Below are 27,648 nucleotides of genomic sequence, written 5' to 3'. Positions count from 1 at the left end.
TTGGAGGACTCCAGAACCAGGGGTCTCAGTTTAAGAATAAGGGGTAGGCCATTTAGGACTGAGATGAGGAAAACACTTTTCACCCAGAGAGTTGTGAATCTGTGGAATTCGCTGCCACAGAAGGCAGTGGCAGTGGAAGATCACTGGATGTTTTCAAGAAAGAGTTAGATAGAGCTCTTAGGGCTAACGGAATCAAGGGATATGGGGAGAAAGCAGGAATAGAGTATTGATGGATGATCAGCCATGATCATATTGAATGGCAGTGCTGGCTCGAAGGGCTGAATGCCCTCCTCCTGCACCTATTTTCTATGTTTCTATGTCAGTGGTGTCTGATTAATGTGGGACACTCCGACCACTAGAACTAAAATCTGTTATAAAGAGGTCCATAATAACAAGGGTTGACTGGAGTCACTAAAACACTGCCTTAAACTATACACCTAATCCTCTGCGAGCAACAGGGAAGCTGCTCATTGTATCATTTAGGTATTTCACTGGTATATGTCAAAGTATTTCATTTGTAGCAAAGCGTACTCTGTACCAATGCATTAGTGACTGTAGACAATGGAGTCATAAACATTTTGCATATTGTATTTTGTATCACACACATAGCAATGAGGAGGTATTTCCCAAAGTAGTGTGATTAATGAGGATTCACACCAGACTCCCCTCAATTACTGGTTAGGTATTGTTAGAAAAGCTAGTATGCTGACGCCCTTCACAGGTTTGTAAGTGTGAATAATTGGGAGGTTTGAAGAGGGGGATAAATTTTAAAAAAAGACAAAAAGTGTTGTACTAACTCAGCGGGTCAGGCAGCATCTCTGGAGAACAATAATAGGTGATGTTTCGGGTCGACCCGAAATGACGTCTGTCGATGTTCTCCAAAGATGATGCCTGACCCGTTGAATTACTCCAGCACTCCGTGTATTTTTTTGTAAAGTAGCACCCGCAGTTTCCTGTTTCTCAGAAGATAATTAACTCTTCTTTACAAATATAAATCTGCCTTATACTGGTTTAAAGAAAGATGGAATCATCGAATTATGTAGCACAGAAACAAGACCTTCAGCACAATGTGTACAAATGGAGCTACAATTACGCCAAATTGGGTAGAGGTTGGAGGTTTCTCTTCCTGAAGGATATTAGAGAGCCATTTGGATTTTTAAAACAGGCTGCCATGTCCCAGTGCTAAACTGACCAAAATGCCCCATCTGCACGTCCCACCTGCCTGCATTTGACCCATATCTCTCTAAACCTTTCTTATCCATGTACCTGCACAAATGTCTTTTAAATATTATAGTACATGCCTCGACTACCTCCTCTGGCAGCACGTTCCTTATATCCACCGCCCTCTGTGTGAATATACTTTAAAGTAGAACCAAGGAACTGCAGATGCTTATTCACATCAAAGGATATAAAGTACTGGAGTAACTCAGAGAGTCAGGCAGCATCTCTACAGAAAAGTAATAGGTGACATTTCAGGTCTGGATCCTTCTTTAGACTGCCTTCTTCAGACTGAAAATGCAGCTGTTGTTTCTAGTTATTTAAATACCTCTTAAATTGGTTAATTTTGAAACCTAGGTGTAGTTTGATTTACTCCACACGTCAAGGTCATTGATAGCTCAGATAAACACGGCTAAAGATTTCTCTGCCATAGAGAGTCATAGAATCATACAGCGTGAAAACAGGCCCTTCGGCCCAAATTGCCCATGCTGACCAACATGCACCATATACTCTAGCCCCACCTGCTTGTGTTTGGCCCATATCCTTCTAGACCTATCCTATCCATGTACCTATCTAAATATTTCTGAAAAGTTGCGATAGTACCTGCTTCACCAACCTCCTCCAGCAGCTCGTTCCATATACCCATCACCCTTTGTGTAAATAAGTTACCCCTTAGGTTTCTTTTAAATCTTTCCCCCCTCACCCTAAACCTATTTCCTCCAGTCCTTGATTCCTCTACTTTGGGCAAAAGACTGTGCATTTACCCGGTCTATTCCTCTCATGATTTTATACACTTCTATAAGATCACCTCTCATCCTCCTGCGCTCAAAGGAATAAATCCCTAGCCTGCTGAACCTCTCCCTATAGCTCAGGCCCTTGAGTCCTGGCAACATCCTCATAAATCTTCTCTGCACCCTTTCCAGCTTGACAACATCTTTCTTATAACATGGTAACCAAAACTGAACACAATACTCTAAATGTGGCCTCACCAATGTTTTGTATAACTGCAACATGACCTCCCAATTTCTATATGCAGTATCCAGACTGATGAAGGCCAATGTGCCAAAAATGATCCTGATCCAACTATCAACCTCAGAATAATATCCCCTTATTTTACCATTTACCAGTTTAGTCTTTATGTCCCATTTCTGAGCAGGATTGCCAATCAGAAGCAGATTGGTACCATAAAGCCCCAAGACAAAAATCACTTAATCACTGTGTCAATTTTAACCAGAACTCATTTTCAGAGACATTGAGTGTTATTGGCTCAGAGTTTGGCAACAGGCTAACTCTCCTACCCGGTTTAGCACTGGGACATGGCCGCTGGTCTTATCCTCCCAAATGGCTCACTAATATCCTTCAGGCATGCAAACCTCCAACCTCTACCCAATTTGGCCTACATGTAGCTCCATGTGAACTTGTGATTTTCTCTCACTGAGTAAGAAATAAATGTTGACAAGGGGAAGCAAAGAACTGCAGATGCTAGTTTACAAAAGGTCACAGAGTGCTGAAGTAACTCAGCGGGTATGGAGAACATGGATGGGCGACGTTTCGGGTCAGGACTCTTCTTCAGACTGTTTGAGGATTGTGTTCTTACCATTCACACCTCGAGGGTGATGTTAATTTCCTCAAAAAGACAGAACAAATACTTAAGAACATGACACAAGGCTTGGCCATTCCTCCCATCCTGTCCCCACACAAGCTGTAACTCACCGGGAGTGTACCCCCATGGCTCGTAATAGGAAGGAAACACCCCCAAATGGCAACCACGCACAAACTCCTCATAATCCAAAGGAAGCAATGGGCTGGTGGACGACAGGAACTCTGGGTGAAAGATGACCTGACAAAAGACAAATGAGATCCATATAGATTTAGCTTTAGAGAGCGAGAGAGAGAGAGAGAGAGAGAGAGCGAGAGAGAGAGAGAGAGAGAGAGAGAGAGAGAGAGAGAGAGAGAGAGAGAGAGAGAGAGAGAGAGAGAAAGAGAAATGAAATATGTCAACTAAATTTACTATTATGTCCTACTAAATTTTATCTGGTGACTTCCTGCAAGCACATCAGATGAGTGCAGAATCTGATGAGCGACAGATTTTAACCTTTCCTCTTGTATTCGAACATAACCCAATTTAGTGTGAGGACAATATATGGTTTTTAACTGGCGTAAAGTGTAAGGAGAGTAGGAACTCACATTCAGACCAGGAAGGAATTCCTAATTGCTAATGACACTCTCTGCATCTGGCCAAGAGGTTCATGAACATTTTGAACTGACAACCATCATCTACACTTGTTACTTGAATTACAACCATCAGTCCAGTTTTATAAGCCACTCCAACTACGTTTAAAATTTGTTGAATAATTTAACGTACGAATGAAGGAAAAAAAATGTCCAGACCTTAACCCTGTCGGTTGTGCTGTTAAATAATCCAATTCTGCGGATTGCCTTCAGAATTTGATCATTGGAATCATCGAGCATGTTGTGGGTGCAGATTGGAGGCAATGAGCGGCGCTGCTAAACAAGAATATTTCCATCATGAAAGAGAAAAGAGTAACACCACTGTCAAATATATTGTACTTACTTAATAGAGAGATTTGATTAGACATACAGCGTCAAAACAAGGCCTACGGCTCACGGAGTCTGCACTAACCAGTGACCACCAATACATTAGCACTATCCTACCTACTAGAGACAATTTACAATTTTTACCGGAGCCAATTAACCTACAAACCACGTGGTCACAGGGAGATCGTACAGACTCCGTACAGACAGCACCCGTAGCCAGGATCGAACCCGGGTCTCTGGCGCTGTGAGGCAGCGGCGCTACTGTTGCGCCACCCTGCCGCCCTCTAGTGTGGGGTTACCATAGAAAATCTTCCTGCAAAATTGTGCTGTGTTTTGCTATTATTCACTCATGCAAAATATCGTTCTGGAAATTAAGACTCTCAACCCCACCAATAAATATTTTCCTGCCCAAGTTAGATTTAATAGTGAGCCATTGTTCATTTACCTCTGTTGACACACTAGCTGGTGTTCACTTTCGAGAGCCAGATCATCATTCAGATAACTCTGCAATTTTTCATTGCAGGCTCGAACAAGAAGTCTGTCTGCTACTATATTTCGGGCAGGAGAATTTACGAGCTTATACCTGATGTGGATTATGTTTCTACCTGATGTATTGCCCACCAATTTCCAGAGCAGTCCTGTTTGAGACTGGGAGTTGAAAGCTCCAATCATTTTCATGGGATGCCTAATCTGCTTTGAGGTTCATAGCTATCAAATGTTTAATAGACAATAGACAATAGGTTCAGGAGTAGGCCATTCAGCCCTTCGAGCCAGCACCACCATTCAATGTGATCATGGCTGATTATTTTCAATCAGTACCCCGTTCCTGCCTTCTCCCCATACCCCCTGACTCCGCTATCCTTAAGAGCACTATCTAGCTCTCTGTTGAAAGCATTCAGAGAATTGGCCTCCACTGCCTTCTGAGGTGGAGAATTCCACCGATTTACAACTCTCTGACTGAATTTTTTTTCCTCATCTCCGTTCTAAATGGTCTACCCCTTATTCTTAAACTATGGCCCCTGGTTCTGGACTCCCCCAACATTGGGAACATGGTTCCTGCCTCTAACGTGTCTAACCCCTTAATAATCATATATGTTTCAATAAGATCCCTTCTCATCCTTCTAAATTCCAGTGTGTACAAGCCTAGTCGCTCCAGTCTTTCAACATACGACAGTCCCGCAATTCCGGGAATTAACCTAGTGAACCTACGCTGCATGCCCTCAATAGCAAGAATATCATTTATTAAGAGACGGCATGAAATCTAGCAAGTCTGAAGTGAAATACAACCAAATGATACTGCAATGCAAATTGCATTGTACTGACATAAAGGTTCCATGTAAAAAGCTAGGAAAGTTACCAGTGGAAATTTTGCATGTGATAGCCACAACTTCCTGTAACAGTTAGAAAGGGTGCCAACTGCTGTTGGGTGAAGCATGTCTGATACAAACTTAGATCCCTCCTACGACAAGTTGCAAATGTGACCATACACAGTGCCCTCCATAATGTTTGGGACAAAGACCCATCATTTATTTATTTTTCTCTGTACTCCACAATTTGAGATTTGTAATAGAAAAAATCACATGTGGTTAAAGTGCACTTTGTCAGATTTTATTTAAGGCCATTTTTTATACATTTTGGTTTCTCCATGTAGAAATTACAGCTGTGTTTATACATAGTCCCCCCATTTCAGGGCACTCTACCATTTGGGACACATGGCTTCACAGGTGTTTGTAATTGCTCAGGTGTGTTTAATTTCCTCCTTAATGCAGGTATAAGAGAGCTCTCAGTACCCAGTCCTTCCTCCAGTCTTTCCATCACATTTGGAAACTTTTATTGCTGTTTATCAACATGAGGACCAAAGTTGTGCCAAAGAAAGTCAAAGAAGTCATTATGACACTGAGAAACAAGAATAAAACTGTTAGAAACATCAGCCAAACCTTAGACTTAATCAACTGTTTGGAACATCATTAAGAAGAAAGAGACCATTGGTGAGCTTACTAATCGCAAAGGGACTGGCAGGCAAAGGAAGGCGTCCACAACTGATGACAGAAGAATTCACTCTATAATAAAGAAAAATCCCCAAACATCTGATCTGTCCCTTGAAAAATCCCCTGACCTGTCTGACAGATCAGAAATACTCTTCAGGAGTCAGATGCGGATTTGTCAACGACCACTGTCCGCAGAAGACTTCATGAACAGAAATACAGAGGCTACACTGCAAGATGCAAACCACTGGTTAGCCGCAGAAGTAGGATGGCCGGGTTAGTTTGCCAAGAAGTACTTAAAAGAGTAACCACAGTTCTGGAAAAAGGTCTTGTGGACAGATGTGACGAAGATTAACTTATATCAGAGTGATGGCAAGAGCAAAGTATGGAGGAGAGAAGGAACTGCCCAAGATCCAAAGCATACCACCTCATCTGTGAAACACAGTGGTGGGGGTGTTATGGCCTGGGCATGTATGGCTGCTGAAGGTACTGGCTCACTTATCTTCATTGATGATACAACTGCTGATGGTAGTAGCATAATGAATTGTGAAGTGTGTCAACACATCCTATCTGCTCAAGTTCAAATAAATGCCTCAAAACTCATTGGCCGGCAGTTCATTCTACAGCAAGACAATGATCCCAAACATATTGCTAAAGCAACAAATAAGTTTTTCAAAGCGAAAAAATGGTAAATTCTTGAGTGGCCAGATCAATCACCTGATCTGAACCCAATTGAGCATGCCTTTTATATGCTGAAGAGAAAACTGAAGGGGATTAGCCCCCAAAACAAGCATAAGCTAAAGATGGCTGCAATACAGGCCTGGCAGAGCATCACCAGAGAAGACACCCAGCAACTGGTGATGTCCATGAATCGCAGACTTCAAGAAGTCATTGCATGCAAAGGATATGCAACAAAATACTAAACATGACTACTTTCATTTACATGACATTGCTGTGTCCCAAACATTATGGTGCCCTGAAGTGGGGGGGGACTATGTATAAACACTGCTGTAATTGTTACATGGTGAAACCAAAATGTATAAAAATTGCCTTTATTAAAGTTTGACAATGTGCACTTTAACCACATGTGATTTTTTGAGTCAAATCTCAAATTGTGGAGTACAGAGGCAAATAAATAAATGATGGGTCTTTGTCCCAAACATTGTGGCGGGGCACTGTATCAAGTAACTGCGACTAAAGGAATTCATCTTGATGAAGAAGTACTTATCACCTTGGTGGTAGCGTGGGAAGTGAATGACTCAAGCAGAAATTTACGACACTATAAGGCTTCAAGGGAAAGAAGACATGGATTATTTTTGCGCACCAAGCTGCTGTGGCTGTGACAGATTGACACTGTGGGGCGGCACAGTGGCGCTGTGGTAGAATTGCTGCCTTACAGCACTAGAGGCCTGGGTTCGATACTGACTATAGGTGCTGCCTGTACAGAGTTGAAACAATTATCCCTTTGACCACGTGGGATTTCTCCAGGTGCTCCGGTTTTCTCCCACTCTCCAAAGATGTGCAGGTTTGTAGCGTGTAGGATAGAACTAGTGTACGGAGTGATCATTGGTTGGTGCAGACTTGATGACTGAAGGGCCTGTTTCCCTGCTGTACCTCTAAACTAAACTAAAAATAGTTATTTTTTACATTTAATTTTTAAATTTTAAAAAAGTTTTAAATATTTTTTTAATTTAAAACTTAAAAGTGTACACATTGAAAAAAAATGTAAATCAATTTTGTTTTAGTTTAAATATATATATATATTTGTTTGTTTGACAGCACATCAGTCCATTTCTGGAGCAAACAGGAGCAGTTAAAAGCTGCCCACCAATGATCTCAACAACACTAACTCTAATCATGACATTCGTGATCTTAGTGTACCCATGTTTTCTGGCTGTAAGTCTCTATCTCTTTCTACTGAATTATTGCCTAGCACTATCTTGCAAAAGTAGCAACTGCTTATCTTATCTGTTTTCTGTTTTCTAAATCAGTTAAAGTCTTAAGAATGGTAACTGTAAAAGAGAAATCCAAGTGTTCACCCTTTCCTGAGGAAGACACAAAGTTTCCTGAGGAAGACACGAAGCTGGGGGGCAGTGTTAGCTGTGAGGAGGATGCTAGGAGGCTGCAACGTGACTTGGATAGGTTAGGTGAGTGGGCAAATGCAAGGCAGATGCAGTATAATGTGGATAAATGTGAGGTTATCCACTTTGGTGGCAAGAACAGGAAAGCAGACTATTACCTGAATGGTGGCCGATTAGGAGAAGGGGAGATGCAACGAGACCTGGGTGTCGTGGTACACCAGTCATTGAAAGTAGGCATGCAGGTGCAGCAGGCAGTGAAGAAAGCGAATGGTATGTTGGCATTCATAGCGAAGGGATTTGAGTATAGGAGCAGGGAGGTTCTGCTGCAGTTGTACAGGGCATTGGTGAGACCACACCTGGAGTATTGCGTACAGTTTTGGTCTCCTAATCTGAGGAAAGACATTCTTGCCATAGAGGGAGTACAGAGAAGGTTCACCAGATTGATTCCTGGGATGGCAGGACTTTCATATGAAGAAAGACTGGATAGACTCGGCTTGTACTCGCTGGAATTTAGAAGATTGAGGGGGGATCTTATAGAAAGTTACAAAATTCTTAAGGGGTTGGACAGGCTAGATGCAGGAAGATTGTTCCCGATGTTGGGGAAGTCCAGAACAAGGGGTCACAGTTTAAGGATAAGGGGGAAGTCTTTTAGGACCGAGATGAGAAAGTTTTTTTTCATACAGAGAGTGGTGAATCTGTGGAATTCTCTGCCACAGAAGGTAGTTGAGGCCAGTTCATTGGCTATATTTAAGAGGGAGTTAGATGTGGCCCTTGTGGCTAAAGGGATCAGGGGGTATGGAGAGAAGGCAGGTACGGGATATTGAGTTGGATGATCAGCCATGATCATATTGAATGGCGGTGCAGGCTCGAATGGCCTACTCCTGCACCTATTTTCTATGTTTCTAAGAGTTTACCTGCGTGGCATATATGGCTCTCTTCATCATAGTGAAGTCCTCACGATCCAGCATCGAGTTTATGTCGGGCATCTCTCCTCTGAAAACAAATGAACACTGCTTGATTTCACACCTCATTTCCCCAACAGAAAAGACTACATTTTTCTTCTTTTATTTTTGTCGTGTGGGAAGAGCAACTTATTTGCCTATTATATATGGCTACCAGAGCAGGAGTACAGAAACACTTCAATTCCTTCCAATCCTGATCATACACAGGTAGGGTTGGTGCACATAAACGTTCTCTACTCTGACAAAAAGGACACAAAGTACTGGAGTAACTCAGCGGGTCAGGCAGTATCCCTGCAGACATGGTTAGGTGATGTTTAGTTTAGTTTAATTTAGTTTAGAGATACAGTGCGGAAACACCGGGTCCGCGCCGAGCAGCAATCCCCGCACATTGACTACCCCACCAGGGACAATTTTTGCAATTACCAAGCCAATTAGCCTACAAACCTGTACGTCTTTGGAGTGTGGGAGGAAACTGAAGATCTTGGAGAAAACCCACGCAGGTCACGGGGAGAACGTACAAACTCCATACAGACAGCACCCGTAGTCGGGATCAAACCCAAGTCTCCTGCGCTGCATTCGCTGTAAGGCAGCAACTCTATTGCTCCGCCACCGTGACCGCCCTTTTGGGTTTGAAGTCTTAAGAAGGGTCCCAACCTGAAATGCCACCCATCCACGTTCTCCAGGAATGCTGCCTGACCCGCTGAGTTACTCCAGTACTTTGTTTTGTTTTGTAAACCAGTATCTGCAGCTCCTTGGTTCTCCATTCTCTTTCGCGATTTAATCTAAAAGCACAAATCTAATGGAGACACGAGAAACTGTAAATGCTGGAACCTTAAGTAAAATACATAGTGCTGGAGGAACACAACAGGTCAGGCAGCAACTGTGGAGGAATATGGAGTTCCTCCAGAACTTTGTTTTTTTGCAAAACACAAATCTCATTGTCATTTGCCAGGTGCCACACTGAATATTTTTACAACACCATTTGTGAAGTTACAAATGTTTGGCGCATTTCTTAAGATCCAAACTTTCAGTTCATTAGTGTTAACTGGAGTTAAAAACAATCAAAGGGTTAATCAACTATGTTTCAACTTTGAAACAACATTACTTTCTAATTGACTCTGAAGCCTGTATCCACATAAGACATATGCACAAAAACAAAAATCCCAATTATTAATAATCCTTCTCATTGAAACCCGCCAAATGTCAAAAGGCCTGGATAGAGTGGATGTGGAGAGGATGTTTCTAGTAGTGGAGAGTCTAGGACCAGAAGGCACAGCCTTTGAATAAAGGGACATACTTTTAGAATGGAGAAGAGGAGGAATTTCTTTAGCTGGAGGCTGTCGAATCTGTGGAATTCATTGCCCCAGACGGCTGTACAGGCCCAGTTATTGAGCATATTTAAAGCCGAGATTGATAGTCTCTTGATTAGAAAAGGGCGGCACGGTGGCGCAGCGGTAGAGCTGCTGCCTTACAGCGAATGCAGCGCCGGAGACTCAGGTTCGATCCTGACTACGGGTGCTGTACTGTACGGAATTTGTACGTTCTCCCCGTGACCTGCGTGGGTTTTCTCCGAGATCTGTTTCAGATGTAGCACTGTTTCGGATGTAGCACTTCTAATTTCGTTGTACTGTTCGAACAATGACAATAAAGGCATATTATTATTATTATTATCTTCGGTTTCCTCCCACACTCCAAAGACGCACAGGTTTGTAGGTTAATTGGCTGGGCAAATGTACAAATTGTTCCTAGTGGGTGTAGGATAGTGTTAATGTGCGGGGATCGCTGGGCGGCACGGACCCGGTGGGCCGAAGGGCCTGTCTCTGCGCTGTATCTCTAAATCTAAATCTAAGGGCGTCAAAGGTTACAGGGAGAAGACAGGAGAATGGGGTTGAGAGGGAACAATAGATCAGCAATGATCGGAAGGTGGATCAGACTCGATGGGCCAAAAGGCCTAATTCTGTTCCTATGTCTTTTGTTCTTCCACCATAGCTGTTGAATGAAGCTTGACTGCATAATCTGCCAACATAGTAGGCAATGGGAGCATTTGAGATCAAGTGGGGAATGAGACTTGATCCTGTCTTATTCTCAGAAGTGGGGAATATGAGTATTTGGGATCAAAGTAGGCAATAAGAGAACTTGGGGTCAAGGAGGGAAAGAGAGTCATTGGGAGGTGCGATCTATGAGCTGATTTACCTCCGCAGTTTTCCACTGCTCACCGTTTGTTTATAGAATATGGAGTTGACATGTTAATCACAGGTACTTACTCCAAGAGCAACTCATAAAGCTTTTTGCCAAACTTCTCTTTGATCACATTGGCAGTGTCCCTGAAACAAAAGGCACAAAATCTCAGATAATGTGGACGACTCCCTTTCCAGCTCAGCCAGGCCTCCAGATGAGGCCACATTATAGCTTAGTTTTGGTATCGTTTGTTACTGTCATGTCATCGAGTCATGCAGTGTGGAAAGAGGTCCTTCGGCCCAATTTGCCCGAACTGACCAACAGGTCCCATCTACACTAGTTTCTTCTGCCTGCGTTTGGCACATATCCCTCTGAAGGTATCCTATCCATGTACTTGTCGAAATATTTCTTAAACGTTGTGATCAGGGGCATCAGCACCTTATTTCCAGGAATTAGAAACGTTATTCCTTAAACGTCCTGCCTCTACTACTTCCTCCGGCAGCTTGTTCCATACACCCACCACCCTTTGTGTTAAAATGTTGTCCCTCAGGTTCCTATTAAATCTTTCGCCCCCTCACCTTAAATCTATGTCCTCTGTTTCTCAATTCCCCTACTCAGGGGACGAGACTCTGTGTGTTTACCCAATCTATTCCTCTCATGATTTCATACACCTCGATCAGATCACCCCTCATCCTCCTGCGCTCAAGGTATTGAGTCCTAGCCTGCTCAACCTCTCTTTATAGCTCAGACCCTCGAATCCTGGCAACATCCTCGTAAATCTTTTCTGTACCCTTTCCAGCTCGACAACATTGTACCGAGGTACAGCAAAACGCTTCTGTTTGTGTGCTATCTGAAAGAGAAAAGACTGTACATGAATAAAAGCAAGCTGTCCGCAGATAATGGGTACAACATTCTAAAATTGATATGTTAATATATCTGTACAGAGCTTGCTCGTTCTCCCTTTGACCGCATGAGTTTTTTCCGGCTGCTCTGGTTTCCTGCCACACTCCAAAGATATATACAAGTTTGTAGGTTAATTGGCTTAGTTAAAAATTGTAAATTGTCCCAAGTGTGTAGGATAGTGCTCGTGTGCGGGGTTCGCTGGTCGACTTGGACGCAATGTGCTGAAGGGCCTGTTTCTGTACTGTGTCTCTAAACTAAACTAAACTAAGCTAAACTAAGTAGTATAACAGGCCTGTAAACATAATCCAGGCTTCCACCTTGCACCCTGCCTGCACGGTGCGGAGGAGTGGGTGGTAATGGTAATGAAGCCACAGGAAGTGGGGAAGGAAACAAGTGAATGTGCGGAGGCAGAGACGAGGTTTGCTGCAACTGTAGAAGCAACGAGAAATGTGAAGCGTTGCTCGAGCTTGGTGATCACACTGACGTCATTGCATTTCCTCCTTGTCACGGCTAAATCCTGGAAATAAGGTGCTGATGCCCCTGATCATGATTCTCCAGAACTTGCTTCAGCATCTGCTGCCAAACCTGATAGAAACTACATCCCCAGGTTTACCTGTGATAGGAAACCACAGGGCTTTGGGAAATGCCTCCTTCCTGGAACTCCACATTGCTGCAGTCACAGGCTGATTTCAATAAAAAAGACACAGAGTGTTGGAGTAACTCAGCAAGTCAGGCAGCATCTCAGGAAAACATGGATAGGAGGCATTTCAGTTTGGGACCCTTCTTCAGACTGATTATGGGGGGGGGGGGGGGGGGGGGGCGGGGGGTGGGAAGAAAGCTGGAAGAGAGGAGAGGCAGGACAAAGCCCAGCAGATAATAAGCGAGGAGGGTTATTTGACAGGTAGATGGTTGGACAAATGGCAGAGATGAAAAGACAGAAGGTGTGAGACAAAAGGATTGAAGAGTTATGAATTGTGAAGTTAGAGGAGGAATACAGAAGGGGAGGAGGAGGGGAGAAATAGGTGCAGGTCCACATGTCGTACAGGGGATGGTGAAAACGTGGGGGTTTATATTTTGGAAGATGGGAAAGGGGGAGGATTATGTAGTTACCTAAAATTGGAGAATTCAATGTTCATACCATTGGGTTGTTCGCTACCCACGCAGAATACGATGTGTTGTTCCTTCAGTTTGGGTGTGTCCTCAATGGAGGAGGCCCAGGACAGAAAGGTCAGTGTGGGAATGGGAAGAGGAGTAAAATGGTTGCCAACCGGGAGATCCTGTAGGCCTTGGCAGACCGAGGGCAAGTGTTTGGCAAAATGGCCGCTCTGTCTACGCTTGGTCTCGCTAGTACAGGCGTCCACATCGGGAACACAGGATGCAGTTCCCCCTGTGACCACATGGGTTTTCTCCAGCTCTTCCGATTTCTTCCCACACTCCAAAGACATACAAGTTTGTAGGTTAATTGGCTTTGGCCAAAATTATAAATTGTCCCTAGTGTGCAGGACAATGCTAATGTATGGGGTGATTGCTGGTCGGAGTGGACTCGGTCGGCCGAAGAGCATGTTACCACCCTGTATCTCTAAAGTCTCCAAAAAAAATGAAGTACATGAATATTCATGTTTTTTTGTACCCTTTTATTTCCACCTTCAACGTGCTGAAGTACTGTGATAAAGTGATGATTGTAACCTAAAACGTTGACTCTGTTTTTCTCTCCACTAATGCTTCCTGCCATGCTGGGTCCAGTATTCACAGCATTTTCTGTATTAAGGCTCAAATGTCACAATTAAGTTTTTGTTAATGACGTCGCCCCATCCTTTGGTCAGGATTTGCATGAGTTTTTGCAAGAAACATCGCATTTAGGCTAATGGGAAAATAGACTTTGCTCACCACAGCTGTTTCCGAACTGCTTGGCCTTTGAGGGTTTCAACATTGAAGTTGTTGGTCTTCGCTGGCATGATGAAGAACGCAACGACGGTGACATCGCTCCGGTTTGCCTGGGTGCAGATAAGCAGAATCATTCAGTACGCCATTCCCCTGTTTGTTGAGGTAGGTTGTCATTCACTTCAATGTTTCCATCATAAACCCATGGACTCCACAGCCTAACTTGATTACATTTTTGATGGACACAAAATGCTGGAGTAACTCGGCAGGTCAGGAAGCCTCACTGGAGAAAAAGGATGGGTGACGTCCATCCTCCATCCTATGACCGTCCATGCTCTGTCCTGCCACTCCTCCTCTCTTCCAACTGTCTTTCCCACCTCCCCCTCTGTAATCTGTTGCAAGAAGGGTCCCAACCCGAAACTTCACCCATCCTTTTTCCTCAGGGATGCTGCCTGAGCCGCTGAATTACTCCAGCACTTTGTGTCCATCTTTGGTATATACCAGCATCTGCAGTTTCTTTCGACACATTGATATTATTTTTGTCCATCTCTACACCCATCATGATTTCAAGTATCGGATTTCTTTGCAACCTAGAACAAACCCAACTGAAGTTCTTCATCCTTGGAATCAATCTCTTCTCCACCCTCTGTAGAGACATTGCAACTTTCCTAAAGCTTGGAGCCCAGAACTGTTCACGATACTCCAGTTGCAGTGAACTGCCGTTCTGCAATGTTCCTTGGTTCCTTGCTCTTGCACTCTATTTTATAAAGCTTAGCATCAAACATCCCTTTTCAATCTATGGAACCGACGCGCAATAACACTGAGAATTATATTCTGCATTCTGTCATCTTCCCCTTTGCTCTATCTATTGTACTTGAGTTTGACTTGATTGTAGTTATGTAAATAGTAATATCTGTTCTGTGTAGGAAGGAACTGCAGATGTTGGTTGACACCGAAGATAGACACAAAGAGCTGGAGTAACTCAGTGGGCCAGGCAGCAGCATCTCTGGAGAAAAGGAATCGGTAACGTTTCAGGTTGAGACACTTCTTCAGACTGAGAGTGAGGGGAGAGGGAAACGATCGGTATAAGTTCTGTTCTGTGTGGATAGCTTGCAAAGCTTTTCACTGTACCTCAATACACAATAATACAGAAGACAATAATGAACTGAAACCTAAACCAATACTGGGGGGGAATCCTTGACAGGATCAGGATGACAGTAAGTGAGGTAAGTGAGGGAGAGTTGAGAGGAGGTTGGGAAAGTAACCCAGCCTTGTTTAACATCACCGTGATGGCAACAGGGGCCATTTCTGAACAGTGCAATGGAACATGGAGGCAGTTTGATCATGTAGGAGGTTCAGGATGTTGGTGAGCGTTGTGGGCATCCAAACGTCAGCAGCCGTTGCCACAGGGCTTCACGGTGAACAGAGGCCAAGGCCTTGGAAGGGACAATGAAAGCCACAAACTATTCCTGTCGTTGACCTGAACATTTTCACAGATTCTGCTCGTCACAAATGTCACGCTGGCTGCTCCTCTCAGTCAAAAGCCACAGTGAGGCTTCAGAAGCATTTACAGAGAAGAGGGTAGAGATCAGTCTAAGAGAATTCAGGCAAGTAGCTTCCCAGAAGTTGGGGCATGTCATGGTGGTCCTCAGACACCTATCCATCCCACTGAAGATGTGGATTTTAGTGCTCTTCAGATTAGCAGGATATTTTTAATAATTCCAGAACTAAATCATGTGTTGTGGAATCTGCTACTCAAAATATTTCCTCCGGAATTAATGATTAGACGAGAATGGTGTACAAACATTGGCTTTGGCGTTTTTAGTTATCTTGATGGCATTTAAAAAAACATATTTGGAGATAGCTTTGGCTGGGTGATGTGGTGGATGGATAGAGGGGTGGAACAATGGTGCAGCGGTAGAGTTGCTGCCACACAGCGCCAGAGACCTGGGTCTGATCCTGACCACGGGTGCTGTCTGTACGGAGTTTGTATGTTCTCCCTGTGATTGCATGTTTTCTCTAGGCCCCTCATGATTTTACACATCCAAATTAAATCTTCCCTCAGCCTCCTCAGTCCAAAAAAACAGCTCCAGTTTATCTAATCTTTTCTCATAGCTACAATTTTTCATTTCTGACAACATATAATCTATATGTAGATACATAGAGATGCTTCCTTACAGCACCAGAGACCCCTGTTGGACCATGACTATGGATGCTGTCAGTACGGTGTTTGTATGTTCTCCTGTAACCGTGTGGGTTTCTTCCAGGTGCTCCGGTTTCCTTCGACACGCCAAGGGCATTCAGGTTTGTAGGTTAATTGGCTTTTGTCAATTGTCCGTAGAGTGTGGGGAAGTGCTAGTGTGTGCATCGACCGCTGGTTGGCACGGACTTGGTGGGCCGATGGGCCTATTTCTGCGCTGAATATCTAAAGTACTTACTAAAGTATATAACTGAATGTGGTATTTAAGTGTGGTCTAACATGCAATAAACAGATAGCTGGAGGAACACCAGGCAGGATCCGTGGAGGGAAATGGACAGTCAACGTTCCAGCATCTGTAGTCTCTGGTGTCTCTGCAATGTAACTAGTGCCGGATATAGTTTGATCTAAACCTTCCCTCACTAATGAAGGAAAGCACTTTGTTCCGAGCGACAGATCCTGCTACCTTCAAGAGTTGGTTTATGCTCCTACCAAGGCCCTTCATACTTCCACAGGACTCAACATCCTGCCATTTATTGTGTTCTCCATTACCCCTTCCCCCCCACCAAATGCATCACCTAACACTTCTCTTACAACATGATCTAGATCAGTTAGGAAGGTTGGGCCAAGGAGTTGCAAATGGAATTTGACTCTGACAAATGTAAGGTGTTACACTTTGGTATTTCACAGCCGGGCAGGACTTGCTCAGTAAATAGTAGAGCCCTGGAGAGTGCTGCAGAACGGAGAGATCTGGGAATACAGGTGCATTGTTCCCTAAAAGTGGCGCGTCAGGTTTAGCACGCTTGCCCTTATTAGGAAGAGTATTGAGTACAAAAGTTGGGATATCAGAATGAAGCTGTACATTCTTCAATCCGTATCTTCCATCTCACAGGCCTACTTTCTCTCATCACAGCCAATCCTCCACATGACCATTTTGAGCTCATTTCAGAACAAAGTTCTCAGCTCCTAAGTGGAAAGAAGTATTTTCAAATTCTCTTAACAGCGCAATAAGTTGAAACAGTTAAGAAATATGAAAGTGCTCGTCACCAGACTGAAGGGCAGCTTCTTCCTTTCTGTTATCAGGCTTCTGAACAGTCCTTCCATCAGTTAAGGTACTGATTAATTTACCTCTATCCTATTGCGGATATTGGATTTTGTCTCTGGAACTGATGCGTTACAACGCTGAAACCGAAATTCTGCACTCTGTATCTCCTTTGCTTTACCTATTGTATTTGAGTTTGGCCTGATTGTATTTATGTATGGTATTATCTGATCTGTTTGGGTAGCATGCAAGCAAGGTTTTTCACCGTACCTCTGCACGCGTGATAATAAATAAACCTACACCTAAACACTAGCTATTGTGCGCTATTGAGCTGTGAGGATGACAAAATATCTATTGCCATCAATGGTTTCAAGTCATAGATGAAACATGCCAGACTTCTCCATCTTTCCAGTGAGTTGGCGATGACAATTAATTACTTTTCATGTATCAGTTCATTCCCGAGGACTGTGGTGATGAGGAGGCAGCGGGGGATGTGGATAAGGGGGTAGGTGAATACCATGAGAGAGAGAGAGACATTGGAAACATTCAGTGTATGTGGGGGATCGGATGTAAACCATTCAACCGGGTCACTGTATATTTGATGAAATTTAGTTCTGGTCTACAATTACTGAAATAGTCTTTTTTTTTTAAATCACAGGGATTCTTGCTCATTAAAGTAATTAAAAAACAGTCAGCGTTTCAAAGACAGCTTATCTCAATAATCTAAAGAAAGATCTCTGAAGTTTGCGTTGGGCTGCGAGGATATGGAATTTTTCCATTGGTATCTGATGGAATTTGATTGAATCTTTCTCAGCACTGTCCAAACTACCCACATTTCGTCTTCTCAGTATCTGCATCAAACGATAGAGTGTTCATCATCGACAGAAGGACGGAGGGTAGATGAAAGGGAAATGAAACTGTGACAAACACAAACCTACTTGACCAGTCTCGCCATCATATAGGTCACTGCTCTGTATGGTAGGGCGGCACAGTGGTGCAGTTGGTAAGGCTGCTGCCTCACAGCACCAGTGACCCGGGTTCTGTTTCTTCAGATTCCACTCCCAGACAGACAGAACCCTTCTTCAGACTCCACTTCCAGTGTGTGTGTGTGTATGCGTGTGAACAGATTGAGATGATGGGCAACGCTGCCATCCTGTGGCCATGCACTGCACTGCTGGGCAATATTTGGAGCTCCTCAGACCGCAGGGAAAGAAGATAGTGACGAGACTGAAGAGTCCAGAATGTTTTATTGTCGTATGTGCCACCCAAGAACAATGAATTTCTTACTGGCAGCAACAAAACAGATATGTGAAGACAGTTCACTCAAAAGACCACCATAAAGAACAAAATAACCTATAACGTTCAAGAGAGAGAGACACACTCACACTAACACTCACACACACTGTTCACTCATTTCCTCTCCCCCTTTTTCATTTCCCACACATCTATTACAGGACCACCACTGATAAAGGAGGTTCGGAACCTCCTTTAATTCGGACTACATTTGAAATCTCTCACGGAAGTTCCCCCGAAAATATGGCGCCTAGGCTGGATGAGGTGGCCTATCTCGACCTCATCGGGACTACTGCGCCAATCGGCAGATCGAATTTGCCCCCTGCGGTTGGGGCTCTGGAACTTTGGCCCTACGGAGCCGGCAGATCCACTCCCATAGCCGCCTTTTGAGGCCAACTTTGCGGGCTGCTATCTCCCATTTTGCGGGCTTAGGCAGACTGTTCCGGTACCGTAGGAGTCCTTGCAGGGACCATGACCTCCATTGGTCCGGCAAAACAGATAATCCAGAAAGGGTTTAGAACCAAGGGTGCCAGAAAATCGATGGTGGACCCGTCCTTCTAGCCCAAGCTACTGCAGAACTGAGAGGGCTTTGTGGAGATCTGGCACACAATGTGTGGGGTTTGATACTTTCAATGCTGAGATGAGATGAGCTCTGAACCCAAATTCACACCATCAACAAATCGTTTCAGACTGAAAAATAAAATAGGCTTTGGCCTCTCACCTTGAGCAGATAATTCAGACGAGACAGAGCTTCTAGGAACACATCAGCACCCTTGTTTGAGAACTCGTATCTTCCCGCAATGAAAACAAAAAGGGTTTTATCCAGATCAAAGTTCAGACATCTGCAGGAAGAAGAATGACAATTCTTTCAACGTATGATGGTGATGAAACGGAGCTTTCTCTGGTGATCCAGTGGTTTGGTCATTGACATTTCACCTCTGGTACCTAGGTGCAACTAAAACCACCTTGGCAAGTCTCTTCTTTGTGCCACACCCAAATTGGGTCAGGACCCTTCTTCAGACTGATTGTAGTTGGGGTTGGAAGGTGGGGCAACCCACCCAGACATGCACCAATTGATTCCACTTATGGTTTTGTTCCAGGGAATGCATCATGAACATTGTATATGGTACCAGTTTTGAATCTAGGTTGGGTTAGCTTGACCAATACTAAAGGCTGAGTAGGTTAGGCATAAAGAAGCTATGCACAAACACTTGTTCACGTTTTCCATGATCGTTTACACGGACTCATACTTAAAACCTTTCAAAACAGGTCCGTCTTACAAACTGGCTCTGGCACCGTCAAAATTGCAAGATTGAATATAGAAGTTGGGAGGTCATGTTGCAGTTGCATAAGATGTTGGTGAGGCCGCAATTAGAGTATTGTGTTCAGTTCTGGGCACCATGTTATAGGAAAAATATTGTCAAGCTGGAATGGGGAACAGAGAAGATTTATTAGAATGTTGCCAGGACTAGAGAATGTGATCTATAGGGAAAGGTTGAGTAGGCTAGGACTCTATTCTCTGGAGTGCAGGAGGATGAGGGGGGATCTTATAGAGATGTATAAGATCACGAGAGGAATAGATCATGGGAGGAACCGATTATGTGCGTTTGTCGGCACTGGGGATGAATAAAGTTCTATCGTATCGTATTGTAGTCGCTGGAGTTTAGCAGAATGAGGGGGTGACCTCTTTGAAACATACAGAATAGTGAGAGGCTTGGATAGAGTGGATGTGGAGAGGATGTTTCCACTAGTGGGAGAGTCTCTTTAGTCTGAAGGTGGTGAATCTGTGCAATACTTTGCCACAGTAGGCTGTGGAGGCCAAGTGAGTGGATATTTCTAAGGCAGAGATAGCTAGATTCTTGATTAGTACGGGTGTCAGAGATTATGGGGAGAAGGCAGGAGAATGGGGTTAGGAGGGACAGGTAGATCAGCCATGATTGAATGGCAGAGTAGACTTGATTGGCCGAATGGCCTAATTCTACTCCTATTCCTTACGACCTTATGAGATCGGGTAGATGCACCGAGTCTCTTGCCCAGAGTAGGTGAATTGAAGACCAGAGGACAGGTTTAAGGTGAAGGGGAAATGATTTAATAGGAATCTGAGGGGTAACTTTTTCACATAAAGGGCGGTGAATGTATGGAACAAGCTGCCAGAGGAGGTAGTTGAGACAGGGACTATCCAAACATTTCAGAAACAGTTGGACAGGTACATGGATAGGACAGGTTTGGAGGGATATGGACCAAATGCGGGCCGGTGGGATTAGTGTAGCTGGGACATGTTTGCCGGTTTGGGCGAGTTGGGCCGAAGGCCCTGTTTCCACACTGTATCACTCCATAACAATGACTCTATGATTCTATTGAATCTGCTACTTTGAGAAGACTCCACAAACTGCGATCATTTACGGATACTGAGACTCATAGAAAAGAATCATAGCACAATGTAGCATGGACACAGGCTCATGCAAAGAAAAATCAGCCCTATCTTTAATTGGAGCTTAATTTATTGCAATGTCTCTTTGGATATCTGAGGTGTATAAAATCATGAGAGAAATAGATCATGGGAGGAGCCTATGATGCAAATTGATCAGCACTGGAGATAAATAAAGTTCTATCGTAACATAATCGTACTTGCTGGAGTTTAGAAGAATGAGGGGGGGGACCTCATTGAAACATACAGAATAGTGACCGGATTGGATAAAGTGGATGTGGAGAGGATGTTTCCACTAGTGGGAGAGTCTAGGACTAGAGGTCATAGCCTCAGAATTAAAGGGCGTTTTTTTAGGAAGGAGATGAGGAGAATTTTTTTTAGTCAGAGGGTGGTGAATCTATGGAATTCTTTGCCACAGAAGGCAGTGGGGGCCAAGTCAGTGGATATTTTGAAGGCAGAGATATTCTTGATTAGTACGGGTGTCAGAGATTCTGGATATTTGGAGCCATTTCTCTCATGCACTCAAAGCATGCACTCTGCTTCTCGAATGATTCCACCAGTTAAAAAACTGGTGTCAATTCCCCATCTCACCATGTTCCATGTTTTTAATTTTGAACTTACCCATAGAAGTGCCCTCTAACAAACTCCTGGATGTGACTTTTACTCCGGGCATGCAGGTTTTGGAATTCATGCATGGCTGAGAACTTCTTGATGTTGAGACCATTCGGAGTGACCACGTCTGAGTGAGAGAAACATAATGTTTATAATGTGCAGTAACGTTAGAATGCGCCCAGAATATTAGGCCAGCAGAAAACATCTGTGAGATACAGTGAGACCCGGTTTCGATCCTGATTACGGGTGCTATTGTACGTTCTCCCCGGGACCGTGTGGGTTTTCTCCAGGTGCTCCGTTTCTTACCACGTACAAAAGACGTGCAGGTTTGTAGGATGATTGTCTTCTGTAAATTGTCCCTTGTGTGTAGAGTAGTGCTAATGTGATCGCTGGTCGGCATGGACAGTGGGCCAAAGGGCCTGTTTCCACTCTGTGTCTCTAAAGTTCAAAGATAAGTAAAAAAACTAACTGCTGGACGGACTCAGCGGGTCAGGCAACATCTGTGGAGGGATGTGGGTAGTTGACATTTCAAGTCAAGACCTCTATCAGGACTGAGAGTGTAAAGGGGAGCTGGTACGTATGAAGAGGTGTGGGCTAGGGTTCACGCTGGTCCTCTATGTACCACCTCTTCTCTTTATACTGGCTATCACCTGTTGCAGGGTCTCAACCCTTTGTCTCCACGGATGCTGCCTGGCCTGCCAAGTTCCTCCAGGAGTTTGTTTCTTCGGCAAGCTAGGATATTGTCCAATTCACCTCTTCCCCATTGCGGACATTGGAATTTGTCTTTGTAACTGATGCGCTACAATGTTGAGAACAATATTCTGTACTCGTATCTTCTCCTTTGCTCTACCTATTGTATCTGAGTTTGACGTGGTTGTATTTACGTGTGGTATCATCTGATTTAGTGGGATTGAATGCAAAACAAAACTTTTCACTGTATCCGGGTACACGTGACAATAATAAGCACTAGAAACCCAGGTTTGATCTCAGCCTCGGGAGCTGCTTATGTGGAGTTTGCACGTTCTCCCTGTGACTACATGGGTTTGCTCCGGGTGTTCCGGTTTCATCTCACATCCCAAAGACATGCGGGTTTGCAGGTTAATTTACTTCTGTAAATTAATTGGCCTCTGTAAATTGCCCCTAGTGTATGGGAAGTGGATGAGAAAACGGGATAGCATAGAGGTAGCGTGACCGGGTGATCGGTGGTCGGCATGGACTCAGTGGCCTGAGGGGCCAGTTCCCATGCTGTGTCTCTGGACTAAACGCACCAGGCTTGCGATTGAGGAGATGCTCGGCCTCCATGGCGGTGATCTCCGAGACGGTGGTGAAGACGTGAGCGCAGTGAACGGCAGCTCGCTCCATACAGTAGCGGTGGTAGATCTGCCTGGTGCCCGCTTCCTTGTCAATGTCAAACTGGTCCAAGAGAGGAGATAAGTTAGAAAGTAGACACACAGCTACTGGTTCAGGTAATCAGGGAATCGTTAAAAGAAACGAATCACAGAGCCAGGAGGAACTGCAGAGACTGGAATCTTGGGCAAAAACGCAAAGTCCTGGACGGACGCGAGGAGTAGGCTGGTAGGAGAGGGAGAGTATTGCCTCCAGCACCTTCAAGGTAGGAGGCACCTCCCCCTAGGTACAGAGGTGGGTGGGGTGGGAGTGGAGGTGGGTGTGGTGGGAGGCGGGTGGGGAGGGAGTGGAGGCGGGTGGGGTGGGAGTGGAGGGGGGTGGGGTGGGAGTGGAGGCGGGTGGGGTGTGAGTGGGGGCGGGTGGGGTGGGAGTGGAGGCGGGTGGGGTGGGAGTGGAGGCGGGTGGGGTGGGAGTGGCGGCGGGTGGGGTGGGGGGCGGGTGGGGTGGGAGTGGAGGCGGGTGGGGTGGGAGTGGCGGCGGGTGGGGTGGGAGGCGGGTGGGGTGGGAGTGGAGGCGGGTGGGGTGGGAGTGGAGGCGGGTGGGGTGGGAGTGGAGGCGGGTGTGGTGGGAGTGGAGGCGGGTGGGGTGGGAGTGGAGGGGGGTGGGGTGGGAGTGGAGGTGGGTGGGATGGGAGGCGGGTGGGGTAGGAGTGGAGGCGGGTGGGGTGGGAGTGGAGGCGGGTGGGGTGGGAGTGGAGGCGGGAGGGGTGGGAGTGGAGGCGGGTGGGGTGGGAGTGGAGGCGGGTGGGGTGGGAGCGGGTGGATGTGACGGAGCTGGTGAAGGAGGCAGGGGACGTTGTGATGAGGGTCACGAGTGGTGGCGATGTGGACAGAGGCTGTGTGTGAATGAGTCAGGACCTTCCCCCACACCACAACATTGTTTTTCTTTCCTTTCTTTGTGCACCTTCTAAAACAATTGGCCATTATTTATATTTTGTGCTAATTTGCCCTGGTTGGATTCACAACCACATTTATAAAGTGAAAACAAATTTCTCCTCTTTAGTCAAGTAATGTTCTTGAATCTTAATTCCCTTTAACCTTTAAAACTCTCATTATATATAGTATTATTGTACTAATATTTATTATATTATTATATTGTATATTAATTATTTATTATATTATTATTTTATATATTATTATTATTTATATATAGTGCTAATGTGTTCAGTTTGGATTTACAACCACATTTATGAAGTGAAAACAAATGATTCCTCTTTAGAACATAGTGTCCAATTTGTGTTCCTGCATTTTTATTCTCTTTAGCATTTGAAAGTCATTTTGTATATAGCATTATTATATTAATTCATATATATCATTATTTTAATATTACATTATTATTTTATATATTATTATTTATATATTGTGCTACTTTTCCAGATTGGATTTACAACCACATTTATGAAGTAAAAACAAATTGCTGCATTTTAGAACATCAATTTCCAAATTGTGTTCATGTACTATTATCCTCTTTAGCCTTTGAAACTCCCATTAGGACAATCAACAGAAAAAGCAGAAAGAGTGGCGGAGACTGAAGAGGCAGACTTACATTTTTCAGGCTGTTGTAAAAGTCCACGTTCCCAGCGCAGAGGTAGCGTCCCAGCAGAGTTGCGTGCGTGGTGAAGATAGTTGCCACGGGTATCTTACGAATCCGGCTCAACACCAGGCCGATGCCTGACAGCCACTCGTGGAAATGTGCAAGGAGGAAGATGTCCTTCTCACACTGGGCAGCAAACTAGAGAAGAAAATATGGTTCAAAATTTAAAACTAAACACATCGCAATATTACGCCAACACGTCAACAACTAGAGAGCGGTCCTGAGCTACTACCTACCACATTGGAGGCCCTCGGACTAATTTTAATACAGCGGGAGTCAAAAAATTGGAAAATTTACACACAAAATTACTAATTTCAAGCCTCTTTTAGTGCATTTCAAAGTAAAAACAGCCATTACAAAATAATGTGAATATGTCACTGTATACTAATAACATTTTGAAGTAAATGCGCACATTAATTGATAATCAGCCCAAAAAGGTGGTAATTGGCTTTTCTGCTGTTTAATATTTTAACCCCGTCTTAATTAATTTAGTTATATAATCTTGCACTTAAATTTAATATTTACTCATTACGGTTCCATCACTGATTTTCTGGCACTCTTGGTTCTGGAGCTTTGCTGGTTTATCGCGCCGGCCAAGGAAGTCGGCTATGGGGATAGATGTACTGGCTCCAGCTGGGCTGGAGTTCCAGAGCCCCGGCCACAGGTTGCAAATTCAACCCACCAATCGGCCGTGGAAGTCCCGATGAGGTCGAGATTGGCTGCCTTGCCCAGCCTAGGTGCCACATTTTCGGAGGGACTTCCAGGGCAGGGGGATTTCTCGCGGAACCCCTAGCGACTTCTAGCGGCCGAATTGACAAATTGGCCATGGAAGTCCCGATGAGGTCGAGATTGGCTGCCTTGCCCAGCCTAGGTGCCATATTTTCGGGGAGACTTCCAGGGCGCAGGGGATTTCTCACGGAACCCTAGTGTTCATTACAAGTCTATACATCGTTTCTTTTCTTTTTTTTCCGATCTGATTTCTCCGTTGGTAAACGTGATTTTGGCAAAGTAAAAAACGCGCAAATCATGCAAAAAGCATGGAAAATAGATTAACAAAACACGGAAATCCGCGGAAACGCAGAAAATTCACATGCCTGCCTCTCCCAAAAGGCACGAGGCATAGAAGTGTGAAAACGTACACCTCTAGATTCAGGGATGGTTTCTTTCCTGCTGTTATCGGGCAACTGAATCATCCTACCCACAACTAAACAGCAGTCCTGAGCTACTATCCACCTAATTAGTGATCCTCAGACTATCTTTGATCCGACTTTACTGGACTTTATCTTGCACTAACGTTATTCGCATTATTCCCTTTACCATGTGTCTGTACACTGTGGATTGCTCAACTGTGATCATGTATTGTCTTTCTGCTGACTGATTAGCATGCAACAAAAGCTTTTCACTTGGGGACACGTGACAATAAACTAAACTCAACTCACACTCATACTTCCCAATATACAAGAGTGTTTTACTGCTCGATCTCTCCCCAACGCCAACTTTCCGCATCAACCCGCCAAACTTCACCATCAACGGACACCTCGATCCACTATAACCAAAATACGTCATATAGAGATCCGTAAATGCGAGGATTTACTGTATTTCTAACAGAATGATACAAGGTTTGCCATGGTGATAAGCTTTCTTAAATTCCATCCACTAATAACACAGCCTCCTCTCTCCCCCCCAGTTCCGTCACAGGCAGTTTGAAGAAGGGTCTCGACCCGAAACTTCACCCATTCCGCCTCTCTAGAGATGTTGCCTGTCCTGCTGAGTTACTCCGGCATTTTGTGTCTACAGGCAGTTACTACACGCGTAGCAGCTTCTAATGGCTAACCTAACAGGAAATGAAACTCCCCAGTGATAGCAGCCCGCAATGTACTTTTGCAAATTTTGACTGCTTACCAAATTAACAACCCAAAAGTGAAATCTAGGGAACTTTTACATGGCGCATAGCCAATATTTTTTTTGCAACAACGATTATAGTAAATCAGAGAACAGTGCTTAGTTTGCTCAAGAGTTGTGTTGACAGATAGACAGACGGAAAGAGATACTGTGCCAAAACAGGTCCTTCAGACTTCCAATTTCCTCCCACACTCCAAAGATCTACAGGTTTGTAGTTTAATTGGCTTCGGCAAATTTTTAAATTGTTCCTAGTGTGTTGGATAATGTTGGTGTACGTGGATCGCTGGTTGCCGCGTAATCAGCGGCCGAAGGGCCTGTTTATGCACTGTATCTCTAATGTCTATGAGGATGCAGTGTCTTTAAACGAAACTAAAATGGGAAAGATGAGCAAATAACGAGAGCATGGCACAAATATGAACACAGACAGTTTTCACAGATTACATCGCCCTCTGATCATGTTCATATTTACGCCAGTGATCTAGCTTTACCATATAAAGTCAAATATATAACTATTACATAACATCATTTGTGCCCAAAGAAATTGAGAATACTATCTTTTGAGGGGAAGTTAAATAACCACAAGATAGATGGAACTGCAGATGCTGGAATCTTGCGGAGAACACTAAGTGACTCAACGGGTTAAGCAGCATCTCTGGAGGACACGTTTAGACAATGTTTCGGGTCGGGATCCTTCCACAGACTCTAGAATGGTTGCTGTTGAAGTGTCTTGACCCAAAACGTCATCTCACCATGTCCTCCAGAGATACCGCCTGACCCACTGAGTTACTCCAGCACTGTGTTCTAATTAAAACATCTACATTGTAAAGCTTAAAACCATGTACCTAACATTTGACTGTTTGCAAATAAAACTGATACCGATATAAAGAAATCACAGACAAAAGGTAGTGTTTGCTGAAAATAAAATTCTCAGCAGTAAAACAAAACTGTGATAAAGCATCTGTACCTTGGAACTAAGGGGCTATCTTTAAATGACTTTCATTTTAAACAGAACCAGCTGGAAAAGGTGAAGAGAAGATTTACCAGGATGTTACCAGGACTCGAGGGCCTGAGCTATAGGGAGAGATTGAGCAGGCTAGGACTCTATTCCTTGGAGTGCAGGAGGATGAGGGGGTAATCTTCTCGAGGTGTAATCTTATGGAGATTTGAGAAGGCTCCACTCCTTCAACGTCTGCAGTAAGATGCTGCAGATGTTTCACCAATCGGTGGTAGCCAGTGCCATCTTCTTCGCTGCCGCGTGCGCTGGGGCAGCAGGTCGAAGGCCGCGGGCGCCAATACGATCAACAAACTCATCAGGGAGGCTGGCTCCATCCTGGGGGCGGAGTTGGGATCATGGGAGGTGGTCTTGGAGGGGAGGATGCTCCACAAACTGCGGAGCATCCCGGACAA

The 27,648-nt window shown here is 44.4% G+C and overlaps 1 protein-coding gene across 2 annotated transcripts in view; it reads right to left on the bottom strand.

Moving 5' to 3' along the window:
- The window catches only part of LOC144602372 (glycogen [starch] synthase, muscle-like), a 60,245-nt gene that overhangs the window by 12,286 nt on the left and 20,311 nt on the right, over nucleotides 1-27,648 (bottom strand). Inside the window, exons 4-12 of one of the 2 annotated variants that reach the window (XM_078415429.1) lie at nucleotides 24,292-24,477; nucleotides 22,608-22,752; nucleotides 21,349-21,466; nucleotides 19,021-19,141; nucleotides 13,774-13,880; nucleotides 11,070-11,129; nucleotides 8,758-8,836; nucleotides 3,610-3,726; nucleotides 2,932-3,058 (exon numbers count right to left, since the gene is read on the bottom strand). In XM_078415429.1, coding sequence (XP_078271555.1) covers nucleotides 2,932-3,058; nucleotides 3,610-3,726; nucleotides 8,758-8,836; nucleotides 11,070-11,129; nucleotides 13,774-13,880; nucleotides 19,021-19,141; nucleotides 21,349-21,466; nucleotides 22,608-22,752; nucleotides 24,292-24,477 — 1,060 coding nt within the window. The remainder of the gene's footprint in view (nucleotides 1-2,931; nucleotides 3,059-3,609; nucleotides 3,727-8,757; nucleotides 8,837-11,069; nucleotides 11,130-13,773; nucleotides 13,881-19,020; nucleotides 19,142-21,348; nucleotides 21,467-22,607; nucleotides 22,753-24,291; nucleotides 24,478-27,648) is intronic. The other variant, XM_078415430.1, reaches the window with a different exon arrangement.

Source organism: Rhinoraja longicauda, chromosome 18, assembly GCF_053455715.1.
Source record: "Rhinoraja longicauda isolate Sanriku21f chromosome 18, sRhiLon1.1, whole genome shotgun sequence".
Lineage (NCBI taxonomy): Eukaryota > Metazoa > Chordata > Chondrichthyes > Rajiformes > Arhynchobatidae > Rhinoraja > Rhinoraja longicauda.
Note: the sequence above shows the minus strand (reverse complement) of the source record. Positions and strands in the feature narration are given on the sequence as shown.